The sequence below is a fragment of the Crinia signifera genome, chromosome 11 (genome assembly GCF_055691185.1).
Source record: "Crinia signifera chromosome 11, ASM5569118v1, whole genome shotgun sequence".
NCBI lineage: Eukaryota > Metazoa > Chordata > Amphibia > Anura > Myobatrachidae > Crinia > Crinia signifera.
In genome coordinates, this window is record NC_139227.1 from 27791372 (window position 1) to 27812110 (window position 20739).

Genomic DNA, 20739 nt, shown 5'->3' on the forward strand with positions numbered 1-20739 from the left:
TTGTTGGACATGATCTTCCCCCAGTAAACCCATGCTGTTTCGGATCAAGTAAATTGCTGGTTTTGAGATATTCTACAACTCTTTGTTTTAAGAGTGTTTCCATCAATTTCCCTACTACATATGTAAGGCTCACTGGTCGATAGTTGCTTACTTCTTCCTTGCTTCCACTTTTGTGCAGTGGGACTACATTCGCTGTTTTTCAGTCCTCTGGGATTATTCCAGTAGCTAGTGACTGGTTGAATAATTCTGTTAATGGTTTTACCAGCTCCCTTTAAGCTCTTTTAGTATCCTTGGATGTATCCCATCTGGTCCCATTGAGTTATCCACTTTCAATGTAAATGTACTTGTTTCTCCCTCAGTTTTCTGACTATACTTGCAACTTAACTGTGGCCCCTTCCCCTCTCTTTCAGCAGTGAATACTGAGCAGAAATAATTATTAATATGATCTGCTATTACATTGTCCCCTTCAAGAAGACTTCCACTCTCTGGGCCTTATTCTAGTTCACTCTTTCTGACAAAATCCTTCTTAGATGGACAAAACCATGTGCACTGCAGGGGGCAGATGTAAAATGTGCAGAGATAATTAGATTTGGGTGAGTTATTTTGTTTCTGTGCAGGGTAAATACTGGCTGCATTATTCTTACACTGCAATATAGATCTCACTTTGAAGTAAAACCCCACCCAAATCTAATTCTCTCTGCACAAGTAACATCTGCCCCACATGGTTTTGTCCATCTAAGAAGGATTATGTCAGAAAGAGTGAACTAGAATAAGGCCCTCTGTATTAGTCTTATTACTCCACTTTTTGTTTTTATTCTTTAACTTATATCCCTAATGGGACTTTACTATACTATACTCTTAATGGGACTCAGCATGGGAAACCTCACCTGATTCTGGCCACACCCAGACAACTTTGGTCACACCCACACTGCACTGGTCACAGCTGCTACCCTTCTCACAGCAGGCCCTTGAACATTTTCAGCTACAAGCCCATGCTTTTCTTAAGCCGGGCCTGGACCTAATGACAGGTACATGCCTCCCAACATAAAGGGGCACGGTCTCAACCAAAGGGGGTGTGGCCTCATGAGGATGCCACATCCACAAACCACGCCCCCCATTTTTTTCCACTGTGGCTTCATGGCCAGCACTTTGTGAGCTGCTGGTCATGCCCCCAGCCCTCTCTTATTTACCCTGCATGCAAAAACAATAAATGTACCGCCCCCCCCCCCCCCCCCTGGCAGGGCAGCATGGTTTGTCCTGGTGCAGAGTGACTTGCTTCTTTTTACTCTCAGAAGTAGCCCCTTAAAGTCTAATGTTCTGTATTTGTAGGTGGGTGCAGGAAGCACCGTGTCTGAGACCCAATGTTTGTGCAACCACCTGACCTTCTTCGCCAGCACGTTCTTGATCATGCCGCATGTTGTAGATCTCAGCGACACTTTGACGCTCTTTGCAAATGTGGCAAATAACCCTGTGGGATTGGCACTACTTGCAGCACTTGTGGGATTATTTGTGATCGTGGTGACATGGGCGGCAAAGAAAGATAAAGAGGATGAAAAGAAGGTAAGCACCGGGAGGATTTGTGTGCTTGTAGAAAGGGACAGAGGGGGAACTAGATCCATGGTTTGCTGAAAATTTGCCTGAATGTATTAAAATACTCCCACAACCAGAACTTTGGGGGGCCCATTGCACGATTTTGAAGGGGCTCCTATCTAATAAAAATATTTATTGCAGCCGTTATTCATGCTATGCCCATTAATAATGCCCTAGTTTATTTTATGACCCCATATTAGTGCCCTAGTTAATATTATGCACCATAGTAGGGCCCAAGTTTATATTATGAACCATCGTAGTTTCCTACAGTATCTCAAATTTAGGGCTGCCCATGTGCATGATGCCACACAGTATCCCCAATTCACATTATGACATACAGTGTTCCCAGTTCATATTATGCCACATTACAGTGTCCCCTATTCATACTGTGCCACATTACAGTGCCCCCTATTCATACTGTGCCACATTACAGTGCCCCCTATTCATACTGTGCCACATTAGTGTCCAGCTTTTTAAGTGATGTTATGTTACAGTGCCCCAGTTTATATTATGCCACACTATAGTGCCTCCATTTCATATTGTGTCACACATTACAGTGTCCCCATTTTTATATGTAACATTATAGTGCCCTCCACATTACAATCAGGAGATTATGACAGTTCAAATTGTAATACATTATAGTGCCCCCTATGCAAGTTTATTTCCCGGGTTCAGACCCTTTAATACTGTGGGCCCCATACCAATGGCATCCTTTGCACCCTATCTAGTTCCTTCCATGCCTGCAGGTACAGGTGCTCTGCCATGTTCCTTCCCATGATCCCCTCTGTCTGTCAATCAGGCAGAGGCATTTGCTATTGGGCGATGTGACCGCAGGACTTTTCCAGCACATGCCCAGGACCGGGCCTGCACATGCAGAACCGCACCATCGGGGGAACTGCAGGTTGGATCACTTTTGTGATCCAACCCGTGTCAGAGCCATAATCCTATATTTAATTATGATTTATGTACAGTTGGCTAATATTTAATGTTGGCTTTTTTTTTATTACACATTAGTTATTTTATATTGATTTAGCTATCGAATAGGTTTGTTTGTCTTTCAACAAGGTACTAAGGTCTGTTGCAGCGTGGCAGATGGTATGTGACAGTAATTATACTGATCTTATACTTGTCTCTCCATCACCAGGTTAGGGTGGCAATTCTTACAGACAACGACCCTGCTTTTCACTCCAGGTATATGGTAAAAGTGTGCACTGGATATCGGATGGGATCTGGCACCACATCTCAGGTAAAAGCTATGTACAGCAGTGATGAAAGCCGTGTCTTGGTACATCATAACCTTAAAATACCATGTCTATACGGGTCAGACACCTTACATAAGCGGCTTCTAAGCGGGTCATCCTTGGGTCATCAATGTTTACACTGCAGTGGAACTGGTCTACCGGCCCCGGGAATGCTGGACCTGGGTTGGACTCCTGGGTAACTGGACTTGGATTGTTTTTTTGGGACCCTTTCACACTAAGCGGAGACCAAGGTTTACCTGGCAATTATCTGAGCGGTGCACACAGGCCCCATAGTCCCAGGGGGGCCCACACCACGCACAGTGCACCCAATTTGGTAATACTTATCCTCCAGGGTCCAGGTGGTGGCGGCAAGAGCGCTGGGAAAACGGTGATCTTGCCGAAAGACTCAACATATATATATGAATATAGAATATAAAGAATATATCAGAATATATCATAATATAGAGGGTCCAAGCTCCAGAATGTGTCATAGTCCTGAGCTGGAGACATAGAAGAATGTAGCCAAAACTCTGGGAACTGTTGTGGCTGCATTTTCACCTTTAGTACATTCCACCTAACATCTTGCCCAATATAGCATACCAGAGGCAGAACTACCATTGGAACAGCAGGTGCAGTGCTTCGGGGTCTCTGATGACTAAGGGGCCCACTGCTGCCCCTGTCACACTCTTCCTATAACCCACTGGTATTCCCTGTCACACGCTGCCTCCCCCTGCCTCTCCCTGTCGCTCTCTGCCATGATGCATATTGTGAACTTGGGATGGGGTGGAGGAAGGGGCCCAATTATATTTTAGCACCTAAGCTAACCAACCACAAGTTCCGCCACTGGAGCATGTAATATACATCCTTTCACCAGAGCCACCAAAGTCTGTAGTCCCATCACAGTGAGTTTATTGCTGTGCCATATTACTTTGTCCTTTCAGGTGGTGCTGACTCTGTATGGATCGGAAGGGCAGAGTGACCCCCATCTACTCTCAGATTCTGGGAAGCAAGTGTTCCACAGGGGGGCAGTAGATGTCTTCCTCCTAAAAACACGGAACCTGGGAGAGCTGCACAGCCTGAGACTGTGGCACAGTAACTCCGGGAGCAGCCCGTCCTGGTAATTGCTGAGATAAGAAAATGACTGCCCAAGGGCGGTCAGAGGGCGCTGTTATGGGATGTTAGTCGGGTGCAGCAGCTACTTAACAGGGACTGAGTAGGTCCCCAAAAGGTAGATACAGAAAAGAAAAATAGGTAGCGCTTGCAACTGAGGAAAATCAATATAAAAATTTATTATACCTGAATATGACAATAAATAAACAATATAATAAGGAAATACACAATAAAATATATATGAATAAAAGCTCAGGCCCTCAGTGGATGCCACTTATTATAGAAAGTTGATAGGATCCGTCCTATATGTGCCGTGGGGTGGGAGTCTCAATACGGACCCAATAGAGTTCTTTTTTGAACTGAGATGGTATATAAAGTTTCCACTTGAAAAAAGTCAGCGAATTTAGAAGATGAGTATAATTACCACCGTTTGTCCCTTGGGAGTCTTGTGTCCATATAGGACTGCTGAAAAAGCTGTGATCTCCGTGTGGGGTTGTGGGTGAAATCTTCTCCGCTTGGTAATGGCATATATGGAGCCAGGTGGAGGGTCTCAGAAAGATGGTTATTCTCCAAGAAATATAAGATGGTAAACGGCTGGTTGGATCCAGATAACCGGATATCCTTGACAAAGCTGCCCCTAGAGGCAGTGAAACGCGTTGGAAGCTGCCCGCTCACATTGGCCCCTCACTGCCATTGCCACACTGCGTTATCTTGATCCAACCAGCCGTTTACCATCTTATATTTCTTGGAGAATAACCATCTTTCTGAGACCCTCCACCTGGCTCCATATATGCCATTACCAAGCGGAGAAGATTTCACCCACAACCCCACACGGAGATCACAGCTTTTTCAGCAGTCCTATATGGACACAAGACTCCCAAGGGACAAACGGTGATAATTATACTCATCTTCTAAATTCGCTGACTTTTTTCAAGTGGAAACTTTATATACCATCTCAGTTCAAAAAAGAACTCTATTGGGTCCGTATTGAGACTCCCACCCCACGGCACATATAGGACGGATCCTATCAACTTTCTATAATAAGTGGCATCCACTGAGGGCCTGAGCTTTTATTCATATATATTTTATTGTGTATTTCCTTATTATATTGTTTATTTATTGTCATATTCAGGTATAATACATTTTTATATTGATTTTCCTCAGTTGCAAGCGCTACCTATTTTTCTTTTCTAATTGCTGAGATAACATCATTTATTCAGTTCAGTGCTACATCATTATTAGAGATCACCAGTTTCCCAATGAGATAACTGGGAAAATTAGATCATGTTCCATATCAACACATGCAATGCCGGCAGACCCGGCCAGACCGATCATACACTTTTTGGATGCTGGAAATCCTAAAAATTTTGCGAAAAAACAGTATGCAAATTCTCCTGTCCGCGTTCTGTCTTAATATTGGTTCCGGGAATAATTTATTTTGGAAAACCGTAATGTGAATTTGGAATATGGGTATTATATATTGTTTTGAACTTGGGTATATACTCAAGCAGAGATGTGAATTTAGGAGCCAGGCTGCCCATAGGCACAATATTGTTGGCCTTTCACAACGGACCTCTGCCTCCATGGTGGCGGCAGATAAGCCTAGCTGCGGAGCTGCTTAGCACCAGTGATAGGCGGCTCTTCCGAATCATGCTCCGTTTCCTGGTCCATAAGGTGTAGCCTCCCAGCAGTAAGCAATTAGGCAGGTAGCCTCAAACACATGAAAGCGTTTGAGGCTACCTCATCTCTGGCACACAATCACCACCCTCCATTTTTGGACCTCTCCTTTTTATCTCTATACGTCCTCCTTAGGTGAGCTCAAATCTATTTATATCTAAATTTTTCTCCCCAGACCTTTCCTCTGGGTTTATTTACTAAGCTGGGAATTCTATAGAAGGTGGGGTGTTGCCCATAGCAACCAGTCAAATCTAGTTCTTATTTATTTAGCACCTTCTAGAAGATAATAGAATCTGATTGGTTGCTATAGGCACCATCCCATCTTCAATAGAACTATCATCTTAGTAAATAAATCACCCTCCCCTCTCCTCCCTCTTATTTGTAACTGTCTCTCTGCTGTCTCCTCTCAGATGTCCCAGCACTTTCTTAAAGTTAACTGAGCTGATCATCTTCCCACCCTCTCACATAACCTCACATCCCACAATCTCATTATCTACTGATGGCACAACTATCTTCTCTAGTCTCCAAGTGAGCTGTCTTCGAGTTTCCTTGATTCCTCCCTCACACACATTCAGTACCTCTCACAGTCCTGCTGTTTCCATCTCAAAAAAGGGCCCAGGTACAGTAGAACATGTGGCCAACTGTCAGGTATGGTCATGTTCCCTCCAGAACAAAAACAAAAGAAAACATTACACGCAACGTCGGGAAGGGGAACCACCCACTGCAAATCCCCCGCCAGCAGTAGGCCAGGGACGCTATAGCCCAGACAATTAGTATTTGCCCTCTCTCTCTCGGCACCCCTGGCTTCTCCAACAAAACACTTTCTAGGAACAACTTCAACCGAACCAATCCTTTGCAAACTGTGGCTTCTCCACAACAGTATCCAACTTGCTCCATAATCCATGGGTCACAGAAGAAGTCTGGACACACTCGCACCTGGCGCTTTACAAATGACATTCTGTGTCACTCTCTTTTTACAGGTATGTGCACCGTGTCACTGTGACGGACATGAGTGCTCAGAAGACATGGTACTTCCTGTGTGACTCCTGGCTGACCACTGACATTGTTGATTGTCAGCTGGACCGGATCTTCTCTTCTGCCTCTAAGGCCAACTTGATGTCTCTCAGGTACGGAGTGATGTAGTGACGGGAAAGGCTGATCCTGAATAAAAGTTGTTCGGTGATTGGGCCCCATGATTAAGGGGTGTAGAAAACCACCAGAGGGGGTGTGATAAGATGCCAAAAGATGCTTGGTTAACCATTAGGTGGATCGGTACTTGCGCTGAATACTGGGCGCTCCCCTTTGTTTAAAAAAAAAAAAAAACCTTATATATTGAGTCTTAATTCAACTTTCCTTTTAGTTTTGTTGTTGATCTCTTCGGGTTCCCCTCAGCAATTGTGATGTCGAATGTTCAGATTTCGCGGTACATGGAAAAAAGATATTACAAAAATGTGAAGGATAGTTTTGAATTTTTTGACAGAGCAATACTTGACGGTATACTGTTCTTTATAGATATTAGTATTTTCTGGCGTACCGAACTCACACAATCAATAGATTATGGAACACACATCTAGGTTTCTTTAAGATATCTGATAATGGCGTACCGGTACTCACGATTGGTGAAGAAGTATAACACTCATCAAGGTTTCTTTTTCCTTAGAAGGATTTTTATTGTTGGATAAAAATATACTTTTAAAATTGAGGGTTTGAAAGGCAGCAGGTGGAATGAGGTCCAAACGAAAATTATACTGGGGTCAAATCCGGATATCGCCCAGAGCAAAGATTGCAGGATCACCACTGCACCAAATACCTCTCTCTCCCAAGTTAAACACACTGGGTCTGCATCAACATGTTTCGGGAGATGTACTCCCTTCCTCAGGATATCAGACCAGTGTGTGAGGTAGCCTTTTTATTCTGTGTTCCACTTCCACTTCCGGGTGGTGTGACCCGGAAGTGTAAGGTCCGTTTTTCTGTTATATTAAAAAGCCTCTAAAAGTTATACTAGGGGATTCTTTATGTTATCTACTTGATCCCCACTGTCCTCGCTTTTTTTGCAAGTCTCTAATGAGTGATGTATAGACGGTCAGCGCTATTCACTTGCGCCGTATACCGGAAGTGCTCCTCCCGCTACCGGAAGTCTGACTGACGAAAAAACCGGATGTTCAGGTTTGCTGAGTGTCGAGGCTTCAGTGGGGGCGGAAGTGGCCGCAAGTTCTTTCTATGGACGGGTGTGTCTGCTTCATTCCCCGGATGTTAAGGTGTATTTTTTTTAAAAAGCGGAACTCAGGAACACCTGAAAGACTATCCAGTAGATGAACACTTCCGCCCCCAGTGAAGCCGGACTTCAATACACCTTAACATCCGGGGAATGAAGCAGACACACCCGTAGCGGGAGGAGCACTTCCGGTATACGGCGCAAGTGAATAGCGCTGACCGTCTATACATCACACATTAGAGACTTGCAAAAAAAGCGAGGACAGTGAGGGATCAAGTAGATAACATAAAGAATCCCCTGGTATAACTTTTAGAGGCTTTTTATAACAGAAAAACGGACCTTACACTTCCGGGTCACACCACCCGGAAGTGGAAGTGGAACACAGAATAAAAAGGCTACCTCACACACTGGTCTGATATCCTGAGGAAGGGAGTACATCTCCCGAAACATGTTGATGCAGACCCAGTGTGTTTAACTTGGGAGAGAGAGGTATTTGGTGCAGTGGTGATCCTGCGATCTTTGCTCTGGGCGATATCCGGATTTGACCACAGTATAATTTTTCGTTTGGACCTCATTCCACCTGCTGCCTTTCAAACCCTCAATTTTAAAAGTATATTTTTATCCAACAATAAAAATCCTTCTAAGGAAAAAGAAACCTTGATGAGTGTTATACTTCTTCACCAATCGTGAGTACCGGTACGCCATTATCAGATATCTTAAAGAAACCTAGATGTGTGTTCCATAATCTATTAATTGTGTGAGTTCGGTACGCCAGAAAATACTAATATCTATAAAGAACAGTATACCCTCAAGTATTGCTCTGTCAAAAAATTCAAAACTATCCTTCACATTTTTGTAATATCTTTTTTCCATGCACCGCGAAATCTGAACATTCGACATCACAATTGCTGAGGAGAACCCGAAGAGATCAACAACAAAACTAAGGTAGATTTAGAACTAGCAACCATTCCTTTGGCCCATCCAGACCTTCCATGGTGCAACAAAACCCCACCTCTCTCTCATCCTCTGGCAATCCCCATGTTTAAATGCTGGACGCGACTCCGTACACTCCCCATGATCTCTCCCCCCCGGACCCCCCTTATGCCTCTATTTGGAAACCCAGACTTTCCCCCAGGCATGGCTGAAAATTCATTCTCCAGCTGGAGATCGAGAGGGATATCCAAAATAGATCAATTATTGACCTCAGCGGTGATACTGCCATTCCCTGACATTCAGAGGAGGTGGGATCTACCAGGCGGAGAGATATGGAGATACTTACAGATTAAACATTTTCTTTTAAGTTTAGGTCCCTCTGCAAAAAAATTGAGGCCCACTACACCATATGAAAACCTATGTGTCGCTGAGTCCTACCCTAGACATCTTCTCTCAAATATATATAAAATGATCATTGGAGAGATCTTCCCATCCAAACCAAAATTTATGATTGAATGGGAAAAAGATCTTAAAGACCTAAAGGGAGATGATGACTGGCCGGAAATATTCAGAAACACTAGACCCCAAACTAACTATAAAAAAAACTCTTCTACGCCACTTACTTAGTGCATCAAAAGCAGTGATCCCAGTATACTGGAAGTCCCCCACTATTCCCCCAATGTCGGACTGGTGCAATAGGATTGAACAATACATGGCAATGGATGACCTTGCTTCTTCCGTAAATTTAAAAGACCAAACATTTAATATTGTTTGGCTACCATGGCTGAAATACAAAGAGTCAGACCACTACAAATCACTTTTTAGATAATCCTTTATTCTCCTTTTTGTCCGTTTTGATAATCCATTATAATGCAAATTGCGGATTATGAGAGTCGTAGTTCTATACTTTCCTCTTCCCATCTTTCTTCCTTCCCCCTCATGCTCTTACTACCTCTCTTTCTTTTTCACCTAGAAAAGAAACAAGCAGATTCACATCGTTACTTTATTTATCTCTAATGTATAATTAGGATCTGCGGAAGCATTGATGTACTTTTCGAGTTTTGTATTGTTTTACACCAGACTCCAAATAGCATAACGAATTGTATCACTTACTACATACTATATTTCTAAATTTCTAAATTGCCTTCTTCTTGTAAAAACCTTAATAAAAACTATTTGCAAAAAAAAAAAAAAAAACTAAAAGGGAAGTTGAATTAAGACTCAATATATAAGGTTTTTTTTTTTTTTTTTTCAAACAAAGGGGAGCGCCCAGTATTCAGCACCACCCTCTAGTCTCTATCATTGTTTATTTTGGGGCTCTTTTTGGGAGAGCTCTTACGGTGCAGATCAGGCTGATCCTCCACAATAAGCGCCACGTTACTCTACTGCCAATATATCCATGGATCGGTACTTGTGTATTTTGGCGGCGCCCATCGCATACCATAAGGCATGCGATGGTATGCGATGCGACGCGATATCGCACAATACTGTACAATGGCATACAATTTTAAAATTGTATGACATTGTACATGGCAAACAATGCCATACAATGCGATGCGATGCGATTAAACATTGTATAAGCACCCTAATGGGTGCTTACAATGTGAAATGCACCCCACGCCACCCCCCCCGGTAAGTGTCCTCCGACCTTTTCATATCCCCACTATCCACGTCGGCGTGGAGTTGAGAATAGAAAGTGTGGCGAGCGCAGTGAGCCACCGAGCCCGAAGCATGGCGAGCGGACGCGGACACCTGTGAAGCCCACGAGGGGACACGGATACATGGCATGCGATGCGATGCGACGCGATGAAAACATAGCGCGATGCTATCGGGGGCGCCGCTATAATACACAAGCACCGGTGGATCTCAATGTAGTTCTACAGAAGACAACCACCCATGCTCAGCAATGGTCATGCTCCACCATATAGAGCGTGACAATGCTTTGGCATTTCAGTGCACAGACTGGAACCTGACCCCTTGAGGAGGGGATGAGGCCCTCAAGCAGTGGGGCCCATGGGGGGGATTTCCCCTGTATTCCTGTGGACCAGTCTGACACTAAAGAAAAGACCCTAAAGAAAAGACCATGATCCGGTATCACCCTTGTTTAGCTTTCTGTGTTTTCCTCAGTGATGATCTTCAATCTGTCCTGTTTTCAGGTACCTGCTTTTCTCAGGCACAGTAGAGAAGATTCTCAAAGACCACGAGTGGTTTTCTGTGTGGACTCGCTGTCCGTGGAGCCCATTCACTCGAGTGCAGCGTTTCTGTCGCACATTGTCTCTCCTTTTCTGCAACCTGGTCATTAACATCATGTTCTGGAATGACCACACAGATGAAGAGTCAATGACGGGTACGTAAACCATGAGGAGCCAGCTCCCATATCTTCATTGCTGTATTTAGTTCCCAACTGTAATGACTGTTACATAGAGATGGGGGTTATGTGGAAATGGTCAGAGAATTGTGCAGAAGTCACCAGATCAGGGCGGAGTTTAGGTTGATCGGGGCGGTGCTTATTTTGTGCTGGTTTTGCTAGCATAAATGTTGGGCATATGGCCATAAAACCCAGTGAGCCGATATAGAGCCACATAGGTCAGATCCTAAAGCGACAGAATGACATGCTGTGCTCTTCCACACTCACTATATATACTGTATATATCTATACTTCTGCTGAGGTAAAATGAGGTGTGTTGGGCACTCCTGCTTGTCATCCATATAGGGCCTACAAATGTTATGAACACATGAAGGCTGCACTGTTCACTATCATTCCGGACCGGACTCAGTCAGCAGAGATGGGCCAATATTCACATTATTAGTGGGTGTAAACAGGCTGCCGCTGCATCCAATTCAGAACAAGGGCCCTCATTCTGATTGTCTCCGTAAGCTGCGAAGCTCGCAGCTTACCGAGTCTCAGAGGACACGCCCCGCCGAATCGTCCGTCCCCCCCACGTTCGTATTCCCTTTGCAACCATCAAGGGCGCTCGCACAGAAGGCCTGAACATACGCATAACTAATTATGCACATGCGTAAGACCCAACCACGTGGGAGACCGAGGGAATTAGAATGAGGGCCAAGGCACAGAAACTCCACAAATCTTATTGAACATCGGGTGAACCCTGACCTGACATAAGGCATTGCGTAACCCCACAACACCTACACTTGTGTTAGAGATAGCTCCTTCAGTTCCCATAACCTGCAAACCCAGTTATCTACATTGCGCTTAGCCTAAAGCGGCGTGGCACATTTTATACAGATACGGCAGAGTCTGGGCACTAATGCGGCACAAACCGCAGTACACAAAACATATCAGTGCCTACTCCCATCAGTATTAACCTCATGACACAGCTCAGATCTCATGAGATATATGTATAAAGCTTTCCCAGGTGCATACACACACACATATCTCTCACTTTCACCTTTCTGAGCAATACCGTTCATAATATCACCCAAGGGAAAATGCTCGCTCCCATGGGTCGATAACACCCCCCCCTGCCAGTCGCCTGTATATGCAGTTCAGTTTGACATATCGTCAAATGACCTGCATGAGTGGAGCAGGGGCCCGGTGACGCTACTGATCGATGTTGTTAATAATATTGTTCAGTGTATGCGCTATATCGTATCGCCAGCAGTTTCCAGGTAAATACTTGATATCGCTCATGGATGAGGGACATGGAGGCAAGTCTCAGATAGCTTATCTGTATTCTATTTTGGAGCGTAGAACTCATATGGAGTACAGAGAAGTACAACAACCCTTTGGCATACTTGCCTAGTCCCCAGGAACGCCTTGGAAGCTCCCAAATCTCGTGTGGTGCTTCCGGCTCCCCAGAAAAATATGCAAGTCTCCCGGAGCAGCACTACATCTCTCCGGCACCACCCACTTCCTGGAAAATCCGGGCAGGAAATGACACGATTCGCTCTCAGTTGCCCACAGCTTTACAATGCTGGTAATATTGACATTGTATAGTGGGGTATGGTAACATGATAATACAGTCGTGTCATCATGCTCCCCTCCCCCCAACTGCCCCCCACATCATACCCTCCAACATTTGGAGGGCAGAAATCGGTACAAATCCAGAAAGGGGCATGGCCACAGGTAAACGGGGCGTGGTCATCAAACCTTTCAGAATTTGTGCAGGAGGGGGATTTCTCTATGGGGGGATGGAGGTGGCAGCAGTCAGACTGATGGGCATATGAGTACAAGCCAGAGAATGACCCTGTCCCCCTCTGAGCATGCACAAGACAATCCCCGCCAGGCCCTGTACCTAACAGATGCTGCTTGCCTCCTCCGTCTGGTGCTCAGAACCTCCAGTTTTCCTGCAGCAACAACCCCCGCACAATGTGGCCTTCCTGTAGTACAGGCTGCCTGGCTACATGCTTCCACGGCTGCACATACTCCTGGTTCTCATCCCGCAGCACGACCTATGGTCACGGACGCTTGCTCCTGGAGTGTGAGGTGATGGATAAATCTGGGGCACAGTCCAGCACAGGCGAACCAATGCATAAATCATACTGCTTACGGCCCGTAGTACTACCGCCGCATGCCCGATAATTAATATGCACTGCCTGCACAGCCACAGCGGTTCCAGACTTCTCCGTTCAAGTAGCCCGCCCCGCGACTGCTGAAATCAGCCAATCGTAGCATAGCACGGGCAGACGTCACAAAGCCTATGGTGGCTGGCAGGGACAAAAAAAGAACAAAAAGCGGAGCTCCAGCTGTGCAGAGTATCATCAGCAGCGTATATAATCTGTGAAGCCTAAAAACCGGTACAATCGATTTTAGCCGGTACAGACCGTTAAAAAACGGTACTGTACCGGCTTAATCGGTACAGTTGGAGGGTATGCCACATGCCCTCAGAGCATGCCCTTTGGTACACGCCTTTTTGGTTAGACCATGTACAAGTGATGTCTATGTTACAAAATATTGGCAATTCCTCCAGCTGAATTTGTACAGGCCTCGGGGGTAATGCACGTGTCTTCCATGCACCAGAGATTGTAGTAAGGAGCCGTGGAATTATCTTGGACCAGGGAACTACAGGATGTCTATTCCATCTTCTTGTACTGTGTTCTAGAAAACCCACCACTGAGCCCATAGGATTCTTCTCAGCAGAAGCGGGGGGGGGGGGCACTAACGTAATAATATCTCTGATTTATAGGGAAATTTCTCATAACATGGACTCAGGTGAAGATCAGCTTCAGCTCCTCTTTGATGTTGATCCCAGTGAACCTCCTGATTGTGTACATGTTCCAGCTCATCCAGGTACAGCTGAATCAAGTGACCCCAACTCTGAACAAACTGCGCGTGTCTCTGCCTCCAAAGCCCCCCTCCAAGGAAGCTGCGTCCCAGCATCTCCTCAGGGTAAGAGATGTTAAAATTTGAGGATATGCAAATAGTTCATCTCACAGGACAAGATGCACTAAGCTTTAAAAGTGATAAAATGGAGAGTGATAAACAGCCAGCCAATCAGCTCTTCCCTGTCATTTTTTTAAACACAGCCTGTGACATGGCAGGTGGGAGCTGATTGGCTGGTTGTTTATCGCTCTCCATTTTATCACTTTTTAAGCTTAGTGCATCTGGCCCAGTGTCCTGATGGGTTATTTAGCATTATGCTGAACTATGCTGACAGCAGTGAAGCTGTTTGTCTTGGTTAACTCTAAACTTAGCATCATCATTTAGTAGTGGCAATGGTGGTGAGGGGATGATGTTCCACCCACTTCTCCTGCACCTCACATCCTCCAATATCGCACGTTTGTCTTTCACTCTTATGAGCAGACCTAAAACCATTTCTCCAGCATCTCACAGCTACTAGCACTGTACATTTTTCGGTACTCTTTACCTAGCACGGCGGCCATCGCAGGCATTGAATGCACTAAAAAATCGGGTGCGACGCGACCGACGCGATGCCCGCGATTTCCCATAGGGAACAATGTTAAATTTCTCAATTGACCCGATTTTTCTGTTCAATGCCTCAATTGACCCGATTTTTCCATAGGAAACAATGTTAAATGGCCCACAGAGGCCAAATAGCCACCCTGAAGTGTGAAATGGCCCCCACAATTGTTAACGCCACCCCATGATCCACGTGAACCCGAAGCGTGGCGAGCACAGCGTGCCCACGAGGGGCGGCGGTACGCGTCCTACGACCTTTTCATGCCCCCACTATCCACGTCGGCGTGGAGTTGAGAATAGAATAGTGTGTCGAGCGCATCGAGCCACCGAGCCCAAAGCGTGGCGAGGGGACGCGGATACCTGTGAAGCCCGCGAAGGGACGCGTTTACCTGTGAAGGTATCAGCGTCCCCTCGTGGGGCTCACTGCGCTCGCCACGCTTCGGGCTCGGTGGCTCGCTGCGCTCGCCACACTATTCTATTCTCAACTCCACACCGACGTGGATAGTGGGGGTATGAAAAGGTCGTAGGACGCGTACCGACGCCGCTCGCCACGCTTCGGGTTGACGTTGATCGTGGGGTGGCGTTAACAATTGTGGGGGCCATTTCACACTTCAGGGTGGCTATTTGGCCTCTGTGGGCCATTAACATGGTTTCCTATGGAAAAATCGGGTCAATTGAGGCATTGAACAGTAAAATCGGGTCAATTGAGAAATTTAACATTGATCCCTATGGGAAATCGCGGGCATCGCGTCGGTCGCGTCGCACCCGATTTTTAGTGCATTCAATGGCCGCGATGCCCGCGATCAAAATCGTGGGCGCCGTGCTAGGTAAAGAGTACCCATTTTTCAGTGATGATTGCAAGTGGTCCGTCCCAATCGTTTCTCCAGCCATCCTGGCTCCCAGCATTGCGCATGGTCTTATTGGTTACAGCTGCACAGAAAATTGTGTGATGTCGGTGTAGTGTAACTCTCAGTGATGTATGCAGCCACCAATCGTGACCACCATTGGGCCAATGTATATCAGAGGCCTGTTTTGACTTCTGACATGTGGCCCCACCTCCTGAAAATATAGCAGGGTTGCCGACTTCAAGATTCTCCTCTCCGGGAGAAGCCCGGAGAGGAGAGATTCAGAAGCCGCTCAGGGGGCGGGGCTTACGAGTGACATCACTAAGCCCCGCCCCATGCTGGTAAAGCAGGGAATTCACTGATCTCCGTGGAGGGGCGGGGCTAAAATGACGCGATTGTGTCGTTTTAGCTCCGCCCCCTCCCCCTGAGACCCAAGGATTGCGGCATTTTAATGCCGCGATCCGGGGGTCAGCGGGGGTCCCCCCTGAATCCGGGAGGGTTGCCCACCCTTCCGGGGGGCCGGGAGGGGGTCCCGATTTTCGGGAGACTCCCGGAAATTCCGGGAGGGTCGGCAACCCTGAAATATAGACAGCCCACCACACTCATTACACTGCAGTGTCCCAATTCATTCTGTAATTCCATCTCTGCAGTACAGTATCTCTGCCATATAGTAATGTTACCATGGCTACACCTCCTACATAATTTTCCATGGACACTTTCAGTTCCCAGTCCTCCCTTGCACATTGCCCGGATTTGAAATCTCCTATCTTAATCTTACATAATTTACATATATTGTTTTCACCACCAGAGCCTGATTAAAGGTTCCAGGTGCCCTAGGCTAATACACATGTAGCTCCCCTTGTAATGCTAAACACACGTGTATGGGCAATCAAGGAGTCACCAGTCATACTTCCTTTGTGCTTGTAACCAAGGTTATACAACTGGCATGTAGGATCTAATGCTTGTGGCATGTGAAGGAGACTTTGGCATTAGGCTGCCCAGCTGGCGCTGTAGCACAATGTACATGTAGCAATGGTTCCATCAGTACGTTACATTGGCACAGCCACCTGGCAGTCACCTTAAGGACTTTACCCCCCCACAGTACATTGGGACGGGTGATAGCTAACAAGCATGGAATTTTATTCCTCGGCTGTCACCTGCAAGGCTTCCCTGCCCCAATCCTGGTGGTGCCCTAGGCTGCAGCCTAATCATCCTATTGGTAAATGAGGCTCTGCACACCACTGTGTCTGTGTGGACTGTTACATGGACATACTGTGCTCTTGACTCTCTGTCCTGTGTTGCAGGATGTAAAAGATGTTGTAGACTTCCTGCAGAAGTATATAGTCCAGGTTCTCGGTGAGAGCGCAGAAGACCTGCCGTCTCCGGCTTCTGGTTCAGTCCTTGATCACATAGAGACGCTGTCTCATCTGGTGCAGTCTTATATCTGTGTGCAAGAAGAAAGTCAGGACAAAGGGGTGACTGGTATGTATATTCTCTATGGGCCCGATTCAGATTCTTAGGAAAATGTATGTGAGTTGGGGGATCTTTGCATGAAAAGTGCAACGATAATTACAGGCAACATATCTGTTTTATGGGATTATTATAAGTGTGTTCCTATATTTCTATGTTCTGAACGACGATTCTCTGGTACACATGCCAGTGGATTAAGGCCGATGTCGAATCCTTTTGCCATCGATGCCACGGGACAGTCGGTCAAAGAAAATGGATGACCATCGATAGCCAGGGCCGGCTCTACCACTAGGCAGCTTTAGGCACCTAGGGCGCCAGGATCTAGGGGGGCGCCACCAAGTCTGCCTATCAAAAAATCAAGGATGTCTGTGAGGATCCTTGTTGTACTTAATGTAGGTGGCGGCTGTGGAACCCTCTACGACCTCACCTCCATACTTTCTCTTGAGGCATGCTTCCCTATTTTGCTGTCTTGCCCACTTACCTGGGGGGCAGGGAGGACCACTCAATTTTGTCAGGCTCCCTGCTATTCCAGAATATTAATAAAGTATGCATTAAGGGGTTGGAAAATGGTTATTGGTGGCAGTATTGGGGGGGGGGGGGGGGGGGGAGTAGGTTGGAGTTTTGCCTAGGGTGCGGAGAAGCCTTACACCGGCCCTGTCGATAGCTAAAACTGTCGATGGTCATCTCACATAGTTTATTACCATCGATAGCTTGTTGTAGTATCACCATCAATGACAACCATCGATGGTGACTGCATCGATGGCCAACCCTAATAATGAGACTTGCGTCAGTAGATGGAATAGCAGTGGGTGTTTCTGCTTCCTGCTTGAAGCAGCATGGATCCTCTAATTAGGGGATGCGGTCAGTATTCCGGGGGGCCTAGGATTCCAGCGATCAATATACCGGCTCCGGCATCCCAACTGCTGTTGGTGGAGGAATGGAAGTTTTTGTTACCTGGATAGAGTTTGAGGCTCCACCCAGAGAAACAAAGTCCACGCGCTCAATCAATAGTGTTGAGTTGAATTACAAAGCTGTTTTTAATGGTTTAGTAGTTTCTAACCAGCTGCAGCACGCATCAGATATGGGGGGAGATTCTCTAAGTGAAAAATGCGGTAAAAACCCCGTTATGGGGGTTTTTACCGCATTTTGGGATGCTGTAAGCATCCCCCGCCGGGTTACCGCGGCGGGGGGCATCGCCAGAAAAATCTGGCGATGCCCCATAGAAGCCAATGGGCTTCTATCGCAACCCTCCGCCGCCCCGCGCCGACCCCCCGCCGCCCCGCATCGCCCCCTCACCTGTGTCCGGGCAGCACAGCGCAGTGCTGCCCGGACCTGTGACCTCCTCCCTGCACTGATCCTCTTCCGGGTGCAGGGAGGAGGAGAGCCCGGCGCAGCAGCAGCAGCGCCGGGTGTGGGAGAGAGGAGAGAGCCGCCGGGACCTGCTGGGACCCGGCGACTCTCACCGCAAAGGACAGCTCTTAACGCAAGAGCTGTCCTTTGCCTAATTATCGCATATGTTACAGCATATGCGATAATTAAATATGCGATGGGCGGCGGAAGGGGGCGGAGATTCTTAGAGAATCTCCCCCAAGGTCACTTGAGCTCATCAGAAAAAATGGACAAAAATTGCATCAAGGTGATACTGTGCGCTGCTGGTTTAGATAAAATGTATCTGCTGAGTGAATAAGATTGGACACACTGCTTAAATTATATCAATTTTTATATTCGTAAAAAGGGATAAATTATACAGTCTCATACATGATAATAATCAATACAGTACAGTAATGTGAAAAATAATAAATAAATATACAATGATAAAAAATTATTGAGTGATATTCTGAGTATGAGGTCTCCAGTAAATTAAATGGGGGTTGCTGTTAGTACTGTTGCTGTTAGTAGACAGTTCAATGCCTATTAGTAGAGTTCGTACTTGCACGATTAATGGATAATAGGAAATAGTGGCCCACTTGTAATGAAAGGAGCCAGTCCTTTTAGCGTGTGAATATAACACGCAAATAAATTTCAGAGGCAGTCTGTTGGGGGGTTATTCTAGTCCATTCTTTCTGACAAAATCCTTCTTAGATGGACAAAACCATGTGCACTGCGGGTGGGGCAGATGTAACTTGTGCAGAGAGAATTAGATTTGGGTGGGGTTTTTCTTCAAAGTGAGATCTATATTGAAGTGTAAAATCATGCAGTCAGTATTTTCCCTGCACAGAAACAAAATAACTCACCCAAATCGAATTCTCTCTGCACATGTTACATCTGCCCCCCTGCAGTGCACATGGTTTTGTCCATCTAAGAAGGATTTTGTCTGAAAGAGTGAACTAAAATAAGGCCCTTGGTGCTATATGCACTATTTGTACATAATATACTAACTCTACTAAAAGGCATTGAACTGTCAGTACTAACAGCACCCCCCCCCCCCCCCCCCCCCACCCATTTAATTTACTGGTGACCTCATACTCAGAATATCACTCAATAATTTTTTTATCATTGTATATTTATTTATTATTTTTTATTTTTCATATTACTGTATTGATTATTATCATGTATGAGACTGTATAATTTATCCCTTTTTACTAATATAAAAATTGATATAATTTAAAGCAGTGTGTCCAATCTTATTCACTCAGCAGATACATTTTATCTAAACCAGCAGCGCACAGTTTTACCCTGTTGCTGTTGGTGGACCAGCACCCGAACTATGGACAGCATACTGATTACAGAATACCAACAGGCATCATGCTGATCAATAGGAATGCATTGCACGCTAGCGTGGTGGTGGTGGTGGGGGGGGGGGGGGGGCGGGGGTAGGATAAGCTATTTAGAAGGAAGGGTTCGAATTAGGCTGTGGTGCTCAGGAATTATTCATATCTAATTTATTGCAGTGATCAAAGCGCAGAAGTGTATTTTTTTACATTACCTTTACAAAGTCCTGCGAAAGCTGCAGTATCAAGTTGCCTCTGTGGATCTGGACTACGTACCAAAGCCGATCAGTTACATACAGGCCTCTAATATTCTCTATGATCTGAAGCAACAATTGGAAAGTCTAAATATTTCGGGGGTGCCTCTGCCAAGCAGGTACAGTACATCTCTGGTGCCCATAGAACGCTCCGTCGTTTCTTCTTCTCACCTGACTTTATCTCTCACTGACTTTACCTCTCTGTCTCTAGTTTAACCACCAGTTTTCCAGTTTCCACGACTCAGGGAAGGTGCTGCCGCATTCCGAAGTGTTTCACCTACTTGTGCTGGATGTTTCTGTTTGGCCTCAGTTCCTTTTGTGGCTACTACATGGTGCTCCTCAGTCTCACCATGACAAAGGAATAAGGCCACCAGCTGGCTCATTTCTATCATTCTCTCCTTCTTCCATAGTATTTTCTTGATACCACCTATTAAGGTATGAACTCCAGGAGTTATAAATCCTGTAACATGAGTCACTATAAATAGACTTACCATACTGTACCTTTAAATAAAGACACATTACTGTGTGGCTGATTAAAACTAGGTATAATATGTATGCAATTATCGCATTGCGATCTTGGCCGATATTATCACATCACATCGGCATGCTCAGATGCAGAAAGCGATAAATCCGCCACTTAGAACCTTTAGTAAATGTACCTCAGTGCTACAAATGCTAATCATGCCATTATACCCACATCCTTATCTCAGTGACTGTGTGCTGCTTACAGTACCGTACTGTATAGGTGGCCATACACACGCAGATTTATCTGCAGATCTGTCTGGTTGAAACAAAAACATGGTTATGGATGA

The 20739-nt window shown here is 45.8% G+C and overlaps 1 protein-coding gene and 1 long non-coding RNA gene across 2 annotated transcripts; one reads left to right on the top strand and one right to left on the bottom strand.

The window, feature by feature from the left end:
• The first annotated feature begins 1364 nt into the window (after nt 1–1364).
• On the top strand, nt 1365–20358 carry LOC146045716 (polycystin-1-like protein 3). Its single transcript, XM_083164749.1, has 9 exons — nt 1365–1560; nt 2735–2836; nt 3773–3948; nt 6599–6745; nt 10923–11113; nt 13914–14116; nt 16797–16974; nt 19854–20046; nt 20139–20358. The coding sequence occupies exons 1-9, from the start codon at nt 1408–1410 to the stop codon at nt 20290–20292; spliced, it is 1497 nt and encodes a 498-aa protein (XP_083020875.1). The 5' UTR covers nt 1365–1407; the 3' UTR covers nt 20293–20358.
• On the bottom strand, nt 9598–20357 carry LOC146045717 (uncharacterized). The gene is made up of 3 exons (XR_014465572.1): nt 19889–20357; nt 16766–16936; nt 9598–9735 (listed from the first exon to the last, which is right to left on the bottom strand). It is a non-coding gene; the product is annotated as an uncharacterized LOC146045717 (long non-coding RNA).
• Nucleotides 20359–20739: the final 381 nt, after the last annotated feature.

Bases quoted from the DNA above. Each gene is read 5' to 3' on its own strand.
- LOC146045716 (XM_083164749.1), top strand. From the start codon at position 1,408: ATGCCGCATGTTGTAGATCTCAGCGACACTTTGACGCTCTTTGCAAAT. The intron at 1,561-2,734 runs GTAAGCACCGGG...CTCCATCACCAG, and splicing joins ATAAAGAGGATGAAAAGAAG to GTTAGGGTGGCAATTCTTAC. The intron at 6,746-10,922 runs GTACGGAGTGAT...TCCTGTTTTCAG, and splicing joins GCCAACTTGATGTCTCTCAG to GTACCTGCTTTTCTCAGGCA.